This window comes from Aythya ferina (genome assembly GCF_964211825.1).
Source record: "Aythya ferina genome assembly, chromosome: 20".
In the NCBI taxonomy this organism is placed as follows: Eukaryota; Metazoa; Chordata; class Aves; order Anseriformes; family Anatidae; genus Aythya; species Aythya ferina.
In genome coordinates this window covers 3,625,291-3,641,286 of record NC_140318.1, presented here as the reverse complement: position 1 = coordinate 3,641,286, position 15,996 = coordinate 3,625,291, and the positions used below count along the sequence as shown (strand labels likewise).

The 15,996-nt window shown below is 45.7% G+C and overlaps 2 protein-coding genes across 3 annotated transcripts; one reads left to right on the top strand and one right to left on the bottom strand.

Annotated features, from left to right (window-relative positions):
* The first annotated feature begins 36 nt into the window (after positions 1-36).
* DOLK (dolichol kinase) lies at positions 37-4,580 on the top strand. Its single transcript, XM_084493927.1, has 2 exons — positions 37-115; positions 2,073-4,580. Exon 2 carries the CDS (start codon positions 2,178-2,180, stop codon positions 3,747-3,749), a length of 1,572 nt encoding a protein of 523 aa, XP_084350053.1. The 5' UTR covers positions 37-115; positions 2,073-2,177; the 3' UTR covers positions 3,750-4,580.
* Positions 4,581-5,947: 1,367 nt separating this feature from the next.
* PHYHD1 (phytanoyl-CoA dioxygenase domain containing 1) lies at positions 5,948-13,024 on the bottom strand. Of its 2 annotated transcripts, XM_084493929.1 has the most exons (11): positions 12,739-13,024; positions 11,581-11,739; positions 11,261-11,336; positions 11,096-11,143; positions 9,692-9,747; positions 9,437-9,499; positions 9,316-9,337; positions 8,836-8,964; positions 7,636-7,752; positions 7,366-7,492; positions 5,948-6,454 (listed from the first exon to the last, which is right to left on the bottom strand). In XM_084493929.1, the coding sequence occupies exons 1-11, from the start codon at positions 12,769-12,771 to the stop codon at positions 6,409-6,411; spliced, it is 876 nt and encodes a 291-aa protein (XP_084350055.1). In that variant the 5' UTR covers positions 12,772-13,024; the 3' UTR covers positions 5,948-6,408. The 2 variants fall into 2 exon arrangements, with proteins under 2 accessions (XP_084350055.1, XP_084350054.1); XM_084493928.1 differs by lacking the exon at positions 8,836-8,964 and having other exon boundaries at positions 12,739-12,886.
* Between the last annotated feature and the right edge of the window lie 2,972 nt (positions 13,025-15,996).

Sequence of the window (15,996 nt, the reverse complement as noted above, 5' to 3'; positions counted from 1 at the left end):
GACCCGCCGCGCGCCGCGCTCTCCCCCGCCGGCATCACGTGGTCTTGGGGGGGGGGGGGGGGGGGCTCCTCGGTCATGTGACAGCGGCGGCGCCAAGATGGCGGCGGGCGGCCCGGTGGGTGCGGAGCTCCGCGGAGGGACCCGGGGATGGGAGGGGGTGTGGGGGGGTGAGGGGGGTCCCGACCCCGCGGGGACACGCGGAGAGCTCCGGGGAACAAAGGGAGGAGGCTGGGGAGGGGGAACAGGGTGTTTGGGGAGCTGCCCCGCGCTGTTGCTGTGCCCCGTTGCCCTCAGCGTGAGGAATTTCTGCATCGTATCCCGTCTAAATCACCCCACCGCCTGCCTCGTAAATAATTCCTTCCTTATCTCCCATCTAAACCTCCCCTCCGCCCTCATCATCAATGATTTCTTCCGGGTACCCAACCCAAACCTCCCCACCGCCCTCATCGTAACGGATTTCTCCGCTATACCCTATCCAAACCTCCTCTCCACCCTCACCATAATTAATTTTCCCTCTATCCCGTCCAAATTTCCTCTCTTTCAGCTCAAAGCCCTTGCCCCGTGTCCTGTCACCACGCTCCCCGAGGAGGAGCCCCCCAGCAGGTCCCTCACAGCCCCTGTGAGGCACAGGAGGTGCCCGGGGGGGGCCGCAGCAGGCCCAGAGGCTGCTCGGGGGGGAACTGCCTCAAAAAGGGCACCCGGGGGCTTTCAGGAGCTGCTGCGATAGAACAGAAGGTCAGGTCGGCATTTCAGCTGCTGAAATTCTTCCTGGTCCTGTGGCCCAGCTGACAGGCTGCACCATGTTGTTCCTGGTGCAAACGCTGTGCTGCAGCCTTAAACTTGCCAGGCAAAGTGCAAGAACTTTCCCAGTCTCTGTCCAGTATGCATTATTTGCCCTCCCTCTTCTCAGACACCTGTTGAGTTTCTCCTTCCCATGCCCAGAAACTTAAGGGGTCCCAAAATCATTACTGGTATTAGGCAGACATTGCCCACGCAAGATCTTTTTTGTTATCTCCATGGTTAATTCTTTTCCTGTTCTATCAAAAAAATAAATGGCAAAAAGATCGCACTTGGCCTGATTTAGCTGTTTAGCAACAGGACATATAACGTAGGTGGTTGGCAGTCAAGTATTTCAGGCTCTACAGATGCCAAAAAGCAATCTAAAAAAATGTTTTCAATATGAGGTCATAAAGAAAACTCTCCAGACGCACAGTGCAAGGGACTTTGGCAGTACAAGTGTTGATAGAAACCCATTAATATTCCTGCTAAGATCTCTGAATGAAAAACAGGATTTAAAATAAAGTGATAGCCTTCCATATAAACTGATAGGATGTGATGAATGCACCCTCACGGCTACAGGCAAGACGATTTGGTTGATTTTTCTGTGCCAGGCTCTCCAATTGAGCTTATCTTGACAATTCTGATAATAGATCAAAATCAGGTCAAGTACACCACTTGGTTTTTTTTTCTCTCAATGATTGTTTTTTTCCCTTTCCTACTTCTCTTGTAAACACTACATAGCATTATAAAACCACTCTTGCTGTAGGGGAAGCGTTCAATCATTACACCAAGTAAAGAGAAAGAGGTGGGGGGAAGCAGGTTGCACAGCAGGGAATTAGAGAGGAATATTTAGTAAAAGGAGAAGGATTCTGTAAAACTGCAGTGAAAACAGCATACGAAAATAAGTTCTAAAATTACCTTTAAGCTATTTTACATCAACTGTATTTTCAATTTACACTGTCACATTGAATCCTTCTGGGAATAGGTATGGCTTGCACGCTTCATATTTCAATGCAGGCACAATATAAAGTATTTCTGTTGCAGCGTATCTGAACAGCCCTGTATCGAGTGGTTTGCTTCACCACTGCAGACTGATGTCTTGGATTCTCACATGGAGATAACGATTTTGACTAATCCCTTATCGCTGTGGTTTTATTGGCTTTATTCACCTGTCTTGGCATTAATAGTTGGCACATAACTATCAGCTTAAATTGAGCTTAAAAATAAGACAGCTGCACAGAAGCTGTAGCTCTTCTATCATTCACTTTAATTGCTTGTTTGTTTTTTAATAGGAATTGCAGTAGCATGAAAGGGAATTCTGTCTGGTGGACCACTACTGAGAATATCAGGACCCGCAAGAAGCATCCTGAACCCCCGAGCCACGCCAGACTGGAATCATGTTAAACAAGCCCGTGCTGGTGGAATCGCTGATCGTGTTCACCATCGTGCTGTGCGTGCACGCGGTGGTGTGGGACCGCTACTCCTGGTGCTCTGTAGCTCTTGCCATCCAGGCTTTTTATGTCCAGTTCAAATGGGACCGGCTGCTGCAGCTGGGGGGGGCCGTCTTCCAGTTCCGCGCAGCAGCGAACAGCGGCCTCCTGCCAGCCAGCATGGTCATCCCCTTGCTGGGGGTAACGATGAAGGAGAGGTGCAAGGCTGCTGGCATTGTGTACTTTGAACGTTTTGGCATAGTTGTAGCTTCCACGGGCATGTTGGTTGCTCTCTTTTTGTCTGTAATAGCGGTGGGCATCACAAAACCCGTGCCCACCAACACTTGCATACTCACCGGTGTTGCTGGCAGTATAATTATCTATACCATGAAGCACTCTTTGACTGTTTCAGAAGTGATAGAGGTCCTAGAAGTGCTGCTCATTTTTGTCTACCTCAGCATGATCTTGCTTTACTTGTTGCCTCGGTGTTTTACCCCTGGAGAAGCATTGCTAGTGCTTGGAGGTGTAAGTTTTGTTCTCAATCAGCTCATCAAACGCTCGCTGAATGTCGTTGAGGGCAGAGGTGAGCCCATAGACTTCTTCCTTCTGGTGGCGGTTATCGGAGTTATTCTTCTTGGGCTTTTCTTCACTGTTCTCTTCATTTTCATGGATTCGGGTACGTGGATCTCCTCCATGTTTTTCCACATGATGACAGCAGTGCTAGGCTTAGGGGTCATCATGCCTTGGCTTTACCGACTGATCCAGAGGAACCCTTTATTCTGGCTACTCCAGTTTTTATTTCAGACACAGACAAGAGTTTACCTTCTTGTATTTTGGACCTTTTTGGCTGCTTCAGCGTGCGGCATAGTTTTCTACCAGAACGCTAAGAGATCATCTGAATCTAAAAAGCACCAGGCCTCAACTATAACCAGGAAATACTTCCATTTCATTGTTGTAGCTACTTATGTTCCTGGACTGATTTATGACCGCCAGCTTCTCTATGTTGCTGCAGTCCTGTGTCTGGCAGTGTTCATATTCTTAGAGTACATCCGGTACTTCAGGATCAAACCATTTGGCCAAACTCTTCGGCATTTGCTGTCTCTCTTCTTGGATGAAAGAGACAGCGGGCCTCTAATCTTGACTCATATTTATCTTCTTCTTGGCATGTCCCTCCCAGTGTGGTTGTTTCCTAGATCTTGTGCTCCTAAAGGCAGCTTGTCTGGGGCAGGAGCATTGGTTCCCTACGCCGGGGTGCTAGCAGTAGGGGTAGGAGACACCATTGCCTCTGTTTTTGGCAGTACCATGGGAGAAATCAAATGGCCAGGAACAAAGAAGACCTTTGAAGGGACAATGACAGCTATTTTTGCTCAGATCATTGCTGTGGCTCTTATTCTGATCTTTGACAGCAACGTGAATCTGAACTCCAGCTATGCCTGGATTCTGGCATCTGTGAGCTTAGTTTCCCTTTTGGAAGCTTATACTACCCAAATCGATAACCTGCTGTTGCCTCTCTACCTCCAGATAATGTTCATGGCTTAGAAGCACTTCCAGGAACAGCGATTTCTAGAGAGTTCTAGAGAAAAGTGGAAATAGAATATGCACTAGAGATGAAAGCCACTCTAAACATTGGTTTTGGTACAGCAGATAAAATTGTTAAAAACAAATGGAAAATTTGTTTTCCAAAACAAATGACTACTTAAAATAAAAGTTTTGGTTTGGTCTCTTTTTTTTCCTAGTTTAAAACAGCATGAGTTGCTCTTTGGCCTCACAAGAACCCACCCCTGACTGATAAATTGGATTATTAAATAAAAATGATCTTTTTAAGTCTCTTTTGGGTGCCCAGAAGCAGAGGAAGAAGAGGTAAGTTAATTACAGAAGGGAGATTGTGCCACCTCTGTACTGCATCACAGCCAGAACTTGTCATACTGTACTGAATGCTGTCATCTTGTATTGCTGCATATGTGAAGTCACTCCTGTATAAGCACGGTTTAAGCACGTTTTGTGAGGGTCACTGCTCTCTACTTAGTGACTGGGTACAGCCAGACAGTCATGTTCACTCTATCAGCTGAGCCCTATTAATGCACTGCACTTCATGATCACAACTTCAGATAGAGGAGTTACAGAGCTAACTTTATCAGAGGGGTTGAGAATGTAAGAGACTGTTCATTCCAAGCAGTGCTAACACAAGGGTTATAGTTTCAGGCCTGGATATTTCCACAAGAAAAACATTTCTCAAGCTTTTAATCTCTATTAAACATTATTTCAAATAATTTAAAGTGAAGAAAAAATAAGCAAGCTCATAAGAAAAAAATTGCACACTAACTGTGAATGCGGGAGGTCTGTTGAAGTCAATAAACGTCTCTCATACTACTGCAGTCTTCCACTTTGCACGTTTTTTCAGCTTAAGTTACCGTGAGGAAGTTTATCCGGAGAGCTGCTTAATCAAATCATTTATGAAAAATGCTTCTGTTGACAGAATGAGTAGGACTGTTTACTTCAGTCTAATTAAATCCATAGCTGCCATGGGGGGAATCTAGTTTCTATATATTAAACACTTCTGTATTGACTGTCTTTTCCTGCCAGTTTGCCAAGCATCCATTAGAACAGGACACGTTAACTAATCTCCTCCTCCCTGCCTCTTCCATTCCCCTGAGAAATGCCCAAGCAGAAGATTGTCTTTCCAGGCTCCTTGTTTGAGGGATGAAGTTACATTCTGACACTCCTTTTGTTCACATAAAAGGACTGCAGTACAATTTTGGGAAGAGCTTAGTGCCACCCCAAGATCCATTACACAATCCTCTCCTGCAGTCCTAACTGTGAGACTGTTAAGAGAGCAAATAAGTCAGGGTGGAGCAAAATTCATGCTTTGGGCTCACAAAACAGGCCCCTGGGACAAGCCAGGACCAGCCCAGAGGCAGCGTTGCCCAACTTAGCACCGCCTGGGCAGGGCTCCTGAGACCTGACAGTGCTTTTCCTGAGCACCACAGAGTCATTCAGCTTGTTTGGGTTAATAATGCAATAAATGATCAGATAGTGTTTGCAGGAAGCAATTCAGTAACCCTGCTGGACTGCTTACTTCATATTTACCGGTAAATCCTGTAAATTCAGTCTAGCTTCTTGCTTGCACTTATACACTTGAGGTAGATGTTTTTGCAAATTGCAGGTAGCGGTGCGTATAACCAGGGGACAAACTATCATCCCTCAGCAGAAAGGTACTATTCTAAATTATTAACTCTTGTAATGGAAAGATACAGAAAAACCTTTAGCTGTTTCCACTGCTAAGATCCTCAACCTTCACCACTGAAGTTGTAGAGTAGCATGAGCTTAAGAAGAGTCACTTTCCCTCCATCCCACTCACAAGGGCACCTGCAAGGTTGTTTTCCTTGCAAGTATTTAGAAGTGAGCTGAAGTTCTAATTAGTCTAATTTCATAGTTTGTGCTTTTGGCCCAACCTCCTGTAGTCAGGCATTGATTCCTACAAAACACACGCAGCTTTGCCCTGGCCACTTACGTTGGGAGAAGGTCACATGCTGACTTCCTCAAAGATGATGTGAGGGAGATGAAAAGGAAGACTTCCAACCTTTTATTTAAATGTTAGTTGTTTTTTTCCCTCATAATTTCAACATTAATCTTTAAGAACTAATAATTTTAATCAGCAAGTCTATAGTTTAAGTGTTCAGCTGCAATTTGCCAGAAATACCTAGAAGAATAATTATAAAAGTAGACTTCCCACTTCATTTTGCCCACAATAGTATTATCTTTAATTATTATTCAAACAATGGACAGAGATCTAAGGCTAAAAGTCAGATATCTTCACATGACAGATTCACTTGCATTGCTGTGATTAACAGAGCCAAGCATTAAACCTCTTTGCTTGAATGGAAGAAAATACTAAAGATCTGCAAGGAGAAATATTTATCTGCCCCTATAGGCAAGGTGGAATGGTGTTTAACGCTTCATTCTCAAGGCTGAAGAAGTTTCCTTACCAAATGGGCTGGGTGACTATTCTCAGCACTAGTAGGGTTCATGCATTAGAAGCTTCTGACTACTGCAGGTGTATTCAGCTGCATGAAAGTTCACTCTGAGGACAGGATAAATTAATCTTGAGAGCTGATGTAGTGACAGTTACATGTAAAGATGAGCAAACAATCAAAGGAATAACTATCAGCTACTTGACTCCAGAAGCCAGTCACTAGCTTCAAGTGTAGAGCGGTGGAAAAGGCAGTTCAGGAGTTGGCTGGAGCCTAGGAGGTAAGGAAGAGTTAAAAAACAAACTTCAGAGACTATTCCAGTTCTCGGGTAAATCAACTGAGGTACTACTGATGGAAACTGTGTCTAAGGAACGCTTCATCCAGCAGTCCCCAGGACAAAACCTGATACAGCAAAAATAAAAACATTTTAGAACGCTTCGGTTTGAACACTACGGTTACCTGCACTCATTAGTTCCATCTTTCAGGCACTCAGCTGTTTTATTTTAAATTTAGTATAAATTACTTTAACTGAGAGGCATCCATGAAGAATATAAGTAATTGCATGTTTTTTGTGAGGTGGGAGCGCACTGAGAATTGTAAGTACAGAATTTTCTCTAGCTCCAATATGCTCGTTGCATATGACCTAGAAGGCTCATTAAATGCACTAAGACGTGACAACTTGAAAGCTTCCATTAAACAACATCCTTCTAAGAATCATGCTTCTCATTCTGTCTTAGTTTTTTTTTTTTTTTTCCCCTCTTCCCAAGAGAGCACTGCCTGCTGTGCTGCAATCCAAGAATTGCAGATGAGTTTTTTTTATTGCTGGCTGAAAATGAGCAGATCCAGCCGTGCAGAGCTAGGGAATCCTGGTCAGTAGGTAGACAGTGCTCATCTCCCACAGGAACAGGCTCTGAGCTGTTGGGAACTGCTCCTGAGCTAGAAAATTTTAGGATAAACCTGCAACAGTGCTGGTGAAGAGAAGTTCTTCAGAGCATATGCAGAGGTAAATACAGAGCTACAACATTTATTTCAACAAAACTGTGGTTAGCACAGCTCCGTACAAAGCAGAGAACAACTTCTTGCACATGTTGACAGGATTGTGCTGCCAGCATGCAAGGAGACTAATAAAAGTTTTATCTTGGTTATTGCACAGAAAAGGCTCTGTTTCAGGATAGCAGCCTTACCAGTTCTCCTTGCTCCAGCTGGTGTCCTTGGCTTCCATTATGTGGAAGGTGAACACATGGCGAGAGAACTCCGAGCTGTTCAGTTCACTCTTATGGACAACTTCCCCGTGGATGAGAATGAGTCCACCTGTTGGAAAGACATACCTGTACTGCTTTTTTCAAATTGTGAGTGCTAGTTTAGGAATATAAGGAAAGTACAAGTGTTACAATGGTATCTCCCTTGTTTTTTCTCGAACAGTGACGCATTTCTGTTTTGGGGCGTGTTTTTACCTTTACTTATAGGCACAGGTATGAACTGGCTGTCGTCATAGGTTGGCTCTGACCCTACAAACTCCACGCACGTTGAGGCACCTGAAGCTGCACGCACCATTCTCCGTGTAATCCCATCTGTAAATCCAGAAAAGAAGCGAACACCCATAAAAATTAAAGAACTAACCAGATTTTGCACAATGGAGGAACAACATAGTATTTTATCTTAGCACAGACAGAAATCTTATTATTGTGCATTCAATTCTTTCCTTAGAAATTTGGGGATTTTTCATCAAAGATCTGGGATTTTCCAGATGAGGCAGAAACTGATGAATAGCTCCTTTTTGTTTGCCTCCCTGACTTTCTGTGCGTTGCAACATAACCATTTAGGAATACAAATGGTCAGGCACTTAGGCACAACCAACCTTTCATCCATTTTTCCTTTCTAGAAGAGTATAAATTGCTATTTGAGTGCAACCAACTCCAAAATCTATGAGGGTTGAGTACTTTAAATTAAGAGTACTGCGATTACTCTGAGTAAACACTTAAGTTGGAAGCCAAATAGTGCCCTAGAGGCAGCAAAAGGCAGAAGACTGCACCCATAACCCAGCAGTGGTTAGAGACACAGCAGCCACCACCCGTCACTCTGACATGAGCCTGTGCTGATCTGGTCTCACCCCTGTTCCAGGCTGCCTGGGCATTGTCCAAGAGATCCTTGCATAAACTTGGAGGCCCCCCTTGTTTACAGAAATTGAGCCCGATGTTTGGAAATAGTACTGTGGGGAAGAAGACTTTTGTTCCCCTTACAGATCACTGTCAGGAATAAAGAGATTATTGGCCGGTGGAAAAAAAAAAAAAAAAAAAATCCATCCTTTGCTTCTAGGATAGATTTCAATTTAGAACTAAAACAGTATCAGCTACATATGGTACCTATTTTCATTAAGAAAATATTGTATATTAAACTCCTTTGATGGACAGGTGGCTAAGAGCAAAGTGAGGCAGTCAACAACCTGCTGAAAAACTGAGTGTAGGTTTGACAGCAGCGTAGAGGAAGATCCCTGTGCAGTAGATAGTTTTCTTTTCAACTAACAAAGCCAGTAGCATGCTTCTGCAAGCATGCTGCAAGGAGAACATGTAACGCCATGGACCTTACTCCTCAGCCTTAAGCAAGGGAAAGGGCGAGTGGGTTCTGCAGCACACACCGAATACCGCGACCCTTACTGGTGTGGGAGCCAGGAATGAACCACAAGCAGCCGTTCTCCTGCGTGGCATCCTCCAGCGCGATCCAGAAGCCCATCACCCTGCCCAGAGGCTCCGTGTGCAGAAATGTGGCGTCCTGGTGTGGTGTCACTGCAGCAAGAGGCGCTGGTTGGGGGCTTGGAAAGTCCCTGGAACCCAGCACCACGAGGACGGGGCACTTGGTGCTCTTGGACTTGACCTACCCTGCCCTCCCACCCATCACACACATTAATTCAAACACCAAAGCGTCACCTTTCAGCCTGCTGCAAAGGTCAAGCTAGCCCTTTGTTCACGTTGCATACGATGTAGAAACATTCTGGAAAATGCAGATGCCTTTTCTTATAGTTTCAACAACATTCAGAGCACAGAATTCATAAGCTCAAGACCGAGCCTTTTTCCTGGTAATAATCCTTTCCCCAAGGAGTATTATCTGCAGTGTAACAGACACGGGATGAACCTCACCTTCCCCACCAATGCCGGGTTGCTGCAAGGAAAAGGAAGATGTGTGAAGAGAGGAGTCTCACAGCTTCCCACTGAGCAGCATCTTACTCCTGGGGTGACACGGAGACCCGAACTGCCGTACCTTGAAGATGTACATGCTTTGCACAACTACTGGTCTCTCCAGGCCTAGTTTTCTTCCCAGTTCCTGTTAAAACAAAAATCCAAAAATTGTATTTCCTTTTTCCTCGAGCTACAAAGCATTATTACTTGAAGATATTTAAATTCTCTTTTATGGACAAAGAGACTGCACTTAGTCCAGAATATTAAAATCAATTATTCCAGAATTCAGGGTCTGTTTTTTTTCCAGACAGCTGCTCTAGGGACAGCATCAGCTTACCTGCACCTTGGGGGAGTGAGTGATTTGCTTGAAGACAGGATCATGGGCATGCAAGGCTAAAGGGAAAAGACAAGGCTCAGGCTGAAGATTTCACAAACAGAAGGGAATCTGAAGGCTGTCAGTGATGAGCCAAGCTATGTAAATTGCAGCCAGAAACTTTCACATCCCCCCAAGAGTGGCCACATGTGGATTAGCATCGTGCCTGAGGTGACACAGCCCTTCTGGGTTAGTACCATCTTCTTTAGAGACCAAAATACAGTGGCAGCAAACCACTGCTATATAAAAAATGCCATATAATCAAGTTTAAAAACTTAACATGATGTGATTAAGCATTATATCATGCAAAACACATGAAAAACTAAAGACGCTGAGTTGCAGCTCCCTCCCTGCGGGGATCCTGTTTGCAGCCAGGACCCGTCCCAGCAGGGGCTGCCACTGAGCAAGGCTCAAAGGCTGAAGGCTCAGTCATTACAGAAAATAAATCGAAGAGGAGCCTCTGCACTGCTGAGTCAGCAGGCGGCTGTGGTGGTTTTTGTTTCCCAGAGGAAAAGCTGAAGTGTGAGAGCACAGCGGAGCAGCAGAGGTTGGTTTTTGTGGGGGGATGTGTTGTTTTCCTGAGAAAACCAGAGAGCCAAGAACTCGCAGTACTGATTTCTCAGTACTGAGTTTTCCAAGTTTGCTGAAGTTAAATCTGACCAAAGTTCAGGCGGTGGGGGATGCACTGAATCACGCTCTTATTTTTCACATATTGTTTGAAAAACAAAAAGGGATCAAAATGCAAGTCAGGTAGGTGGGAGAGAGGATATGGGTCACCAACTGAAGCCAGCAAGAGCAAAGAAAAGATGCTGGCAATGGCAAAGGAGCAAAGACAGCTTCAGCATGGGCAACACACTGTGCAGGAGGCAGGAGCCATGGTTTGAACTGTCCTAATGTAACCAGCCTCAGGTGGGGAAGTTGCTCAAGCCACCTCTGATGTAAGAGGGGCTGAAGTCCAAACTTCTGCACTTCGCTGTTTCTGTGCTATGTGTAACCCTCCTGGAAGTGTTGTTTTTTTTCTTTGAAAAGGTAACTGAAAGCTGTGAAGTCCTTTGACATAATGGAATAAAGGGCAACGTGGAGAGAACCACAGAGGCAGTGATGGAGTGATGTGGGACAAATGGACTGCTGTGCCAAAATTTAATGCAGAAATCCACAGCAGAAGAGGCCAGGGGTGCAAAGAAAGGAGTTATGTGGCCACATTGGCAAAATGGGGTGAGGTTTGTAGTATTGGAGGTCCCCTGGAAGCACACTGAGGAGCAGCAGAGCAGGGAGGTTGCACCCAGGAAGGTTGAAACTCCAGTCCTCGTGTCTGAGAACTGCCTCCCTTTTGCCTGTCCCTCTCAAAATACCCTCATTTAAACGTACCGTGGCCAATCTTGCTGACAGATCTCTCCTTTGGAATCAGAAAGTTGCCTACGAGCAAAAAGCAGAATTTAACATGGTTTGCACAGCAGGAATTGTCCACAGAGCTGGAACTCGCCCCTGCCTCCTCCCGTCCCCTCGCTGGGGCCAACTCGGATCAGAGCTTACCTCTCTCATCCAAAACACCTTTCTCAAAGAAGAATCTAATCTTGTCTCCACTGGTTAGGAAATAATCCGAGCTGCCCTGCCAGGGATAAGAGCCCAGTAAAGACAGCAGCCTCCTAAATGCATACAGGAACCTTCCATCCAAGGGGTAACACTCACCTGCATCTTTTTCCCCACCGAGCCGCAGCATGAACAAAGCACAGTCAGTAGAAATCATGTGTAGGTTTCCCCCGATACTAAATCTCTCGGCAGCGATTAGGACTTCACCAGAACCCACTTCCCTCCCGGGGCTGTAACGGGGCCAGCCCTGCCCCTTGGGGTACCTGTGCCTGGAGCTGTTCCCCTTCCTTGGTGGAGAACTCCGTCCGGCAGTGCGGCGGCACTTCCATCTCGGCTATGATGCCCTGAATCTGCTCCCTCATGCTGTCGCACTCCTCCGGGGTGAAAAAATGCTCCAGGACGAGGAAGCCATCCTGGTGGAACTAGAAGGGGGAGACGGGGTGGGTGGCTGCCCTCCTTCAGGGCAGCTCCGGCCCTCGCTGTGCCTCTGCTTAGTGTGAAAGGCACCCCAGGCTCAGCAGCTGGGTGATGTAGTAGGCACGAGATACACCTTGACTGCCATACCATACACTTAAGGTATGATTAAGTCACTTTTAGTGTCTCTAATCTAACGCAAATTATTTTTTCTGCTGCTCCCAGCACGTTCTCTCATTACGGTTTCATCCACGTAGGACAAAACCTAAGGGGTGGGTTGGTTTTGTTCGTTTTTTAAAGTTCAAGAGGACTTTCTATTGAAAAAAGGATAACAACTAGTTAACAGGTTTAGATTCCACAGAGTTAAGGAGAACAAATTTGAACTCTTCAGCCTCAAATCAGAGAAGACATCACTGCTGGAGTCTCTGTGACTTAAGGGTATCTTATCTAAGATACGTGACCAGCAGCTATTGAGTTACAAATCCTGCTAAGACGAACAGAGAGCTCATACCCAGAATCAAATAAAAGTGAGATTCCTTTGCAGAGGAAAATAATAATAATAATAATAATAACACTTTCCTGGTTTAAGGGAAAAATCCCTGTGTGATTTCTCATGGTTGGCTGCACAGCCCCTTACAAAGGAAAGCAAACCCTGCTGGCACTGCTGTTTCCTCATATAGAACACCCCAGAGATTATCCCCTGATGGGCAGATTGCAGCCTCGCGGGTGACAGCTGAGCAGCAGACAGCAGGGTATGAGAGAGATTCCCCAGGGAGCTCTGCAGGACAAGTGGCTTTCGGGGAGAGTTTGTGGCCATGACAGGGTCCCCACACACTCACACGAATGCAGTACAAGAAGCTGAGCAGAATAAAAAGTGTTTGTAGAAGCAAATCTCTGCTAGACTGAGCCAATGCTAACGAGTAGCAGCCATGCCTTACAAGCAGCGTCACTGCCCGTGCTGGGGACACGCTCCTTTTCCCCAGGCACGCTTCCCACCGGCTCCTTACCTTCTGGATCTGATGCTGGGTTACCAACGCCATCGGGGCAGAAGCTGCCAGGATCCCACAAGCAAGACCACGGTGTCGGCCGGGCTCCACACAGCGGCCTCCCTGCACGTGACCCTTTGGCAGCCTGTGATAAACGCAAGCGCTGGGACAAACCTCCCTGGGCTGCTCCCCCCTCTCCGGCTGCTTGTTCCCAGCAGGAACATTGGGACTGGAGTTTTGCTTCTGCTCCTGGTGCTGTTCCACGTGCACAAAAGGTGTTCTGCTCAATTTAAAGAGTGCGATCGCAAACCTGGTCACTGCTTGACTCCAGGGAGAAATGACTTAACCCAAATGGGAAGAGTTAAACTCGTAAACAGAGTTGTAAAAAACAGGAGGTAAAATAAGATTTAAAGTAGGATGAGATCTCAAGGGCTGCTGCGAAGAACAATAAAAAAAAGAGATCCAGACGTGGCAATCCAAGCTCCTGCAGAGCTCCCTTCGCTCTGCCAGTAACCCCTGCCTCATCTGAAAGGGAACCCGGTGACCCAGGAGGTGCCAAACGCGAGCCAGAAAGGTGTCAAAGCTGGAGAGCTTTCAGCAGGGATCCAGCAAAATCCAGAGAATTCAGAGAACGCATCAGCTCTTCTCATCCACAGCTGCTCTTTGGGGATTGCCACTTTCAGTTGCCTTATTTGCTCCGAGCGTGCATGTAAATAGGTGAACCAAAAGCACAGAGCACTTACCAAAGAGAGAAAATGCAATAAAGGGGAAAAAGAGCAGTAATTGGGTCTAAAAAATGAGGCAGAAAGGAGCGAGTACCAGCAGGCAGCCCAGCGGTGGCGCTCGCTGCCAGCGCATCCTTGGAGCCCCTGGGGAAGGTTTTGTGTTTTTTGTTTTTTTTTTTTTTTTCTTCTTTTTCCTCCGAAGAAAAACGCCTGGCTCCCTCGGGAAGCACCTCGAACATCCCTGCGGTAGCACTCCGAGAAGGGAAGGCAAAAAAATAACATCACAGGGACGCTTTTATGCATCAGGCATCTAACAGAGGAAATATATAGGGAGTAAAAATGACTCCTGGGTAGGTGATTACTTCCAAACACACATGCTAGCAAGTTAAAATCCATCTTAATTAGATGCTGTTTGGAAAAAATAAAGTCCTCTACTCTGTAAGGGAATCAAATCTGGATTAAAAATCCCTCTTCATCTCATTTCATTTTTTTTGTTTTTCTTTTTTTCATGAAAAGCAAATTAAGTGTTTTCACTAGAGAGCATCTCATTTTGAGCATTAACAAGCTTTCCTCCACACCCAACAGGATGAGTTTGGTACTTAGAGCTAAATTTCACAGGAGAATTTAATTACAGGGCTATAAAGGTGGAGGGGAAACAACCTCCTGCATGGCAAAACTCAAAGAATAATCAGGTAGTTCCTCCCTCTTAGGAGAGTTTCTCCAGACAGCAAAGCTGAACTGTTCAAGAAAGCTGGGTAACCAGCAGGGAAAATAAAAATAAAAACACCCTGCTGCAGCTATTGCCTGTAAGGCAATCTTATGAGGACCTACCCCTCCACTCATGAGTAGCCCTGCTTGGGAGGTAGCAATCCTGATAAATATTTAAAAACAAACAAACAAAAACAAACAAACCAAAAAAAAAAAAAAAAAAAAAAAAAAAAAAACACTGCCATGCTGTTCCTCAATCCCTCGGTGTTACATGGGTCATTCACAACATCACTCGTCGTTCCCAGTAATGTAATTCAGCAATTTAACACATCATCTCCTCCACTCCCCGCATGACGCACACCCAGTGACTTCAGAAGTTGTTGGAGTTCGTGCACGCAGCAGGAAACCACAACTTTCCTGGTTTGCTTATGGAAAGTGCTGTAAACAAGCACCACGAGCTGCACAAACAAGAGGCAACCACCCGAGTGACAGGAGCCTCAGGAGTCCTCCGGGCCTTTGCCATTGCAGCCGTGCTCCTATTTCGAGGCTCAGGAAGGCATTTTCAGCAAGAGGAAAACCACCACCCCTACGTAATGCCTAAAAGGAGGCAAAGAGGACGACGTAATCTTCGCAAATATCTCCTCTTCCAGTAAGTTTAAATAAGGAAGGTAGAAAGCACTCGGACAAAAGTGGGAAGTGACCCCTCTTTCCTTCCCTTCCTCCCCCTCCAAGAGCTCCATGCAGGCTGTTAACACTTTCTCCTGCCAGCTCTGCAAGAAAACTGCATTTCTGGGAAAAAAAAAAAGACATTTCTGGCAAACTCCTGGGAGGCTGCCAGAGCCCAGCCCCTGCCTGCAAGACAGGTACAAGAGCAAGCAGCATGTGGATCTCTTCTCTCTCCTCAAGTCTTCAGTATGATCAGTGATGGAGTGTTTCATGAGAAACAAGGAGCACAGGAACAAATATAGTGTTAAAGTTATATGAAGTGGTCTATTAGTATACATTGAAGGTGGCATTGATACAGGACTACTACTCTTTTCCCTCCACTGACAGTCCCCACTTCTCTCAAGTTCCCAGAAGCCTCAGGAACGGAGGAATTTTCCATCAAGAGAATTTTTGGTCATCCACAGGTACAAGCAAGATACTTTCGTTCTGCAAAAATCAGTAGGTAAAAAGCTTATGGTGTGGCAGGGCTAGAGAGGTGTGCCTGAACAAAGCTACCAGAGCTCCAACTACCTCCACTACATCCCCACTCTATAGTGAGCTACAGAGAAAGTTTGGAATTTTGGGAATTATCTGGATTAAAAGTGCTTTTTCTAGCAAAGACATCAGTTTTTACCTTTGGGCTCTTTCCCCATCCCTTTATTAGAGCCTCCCAGGAATCCAGCAAGCATCAGTTCTCTGATGGCACCTTCCATTCATTCCTTTTGCTCAACTATTCAGAGAGTTGGCAAACGCTTGCCAAAAGCAGCGTCATTCCTAGAGGGCCTCAGATGACAAGAGGCATTTTGTCCTCTCCTTCTTTAGTTCCATCCTAGTGACATTTCTTTAAAACTCAACGCCAATAAATGGCATTACAGACTTGCACCCTTCACAGCCTGCTGAAGTGGGTCTAATGGCACTGTGGTCAAGCAGCCTTGGACAGAGGAAGAAAGGGAAGACAAAAGACAAGAAGCACCTTTCTGCGCAATAAATGAGCTGCACAGAAACTAAAGCTGCCTTTGAAAGCCACAGGCTGATTCTCTGTAACACATCGTGAAGATGCTCAATTAGGAGAGGTTACCTGCCAGCATTTCCCAGTTGAAAGGAAGAAAGGTAGTGCGTGGGGTAGGCAGACAGCTAGGAA

Bases quoted from the DNA above. Each gene is read 5' to 3' on its own strand.
- DOLK (XM_084493927.1), top strand. From the start codon at position 2,178: ATGTTAAACAAGCCCGTGCTGGTGGAATCGCTGATCGTGTTCACCATC.
- PHYHD1 (XM_084493929.1), bottom strand. From the start codon at position 12,771: ATGGCGTTGGTAACCCAGCATCAGATCCAGAAG. The intron at 11,144-11,260 runs GTAAGCTCTGAT...TTTTGCTCGTAG, and splicing joins AGGTGTTTTGGATGAGAGAG to GCAACTTTCTGATTCCAAAG. The intron at 9,338-9,436 runs GTACGGCAGTTC...TTTTCCTTGCAG, and splicing joins AAAGCATGTACATCTTCAAG to CAACCCGGCATTGGTGGGGA.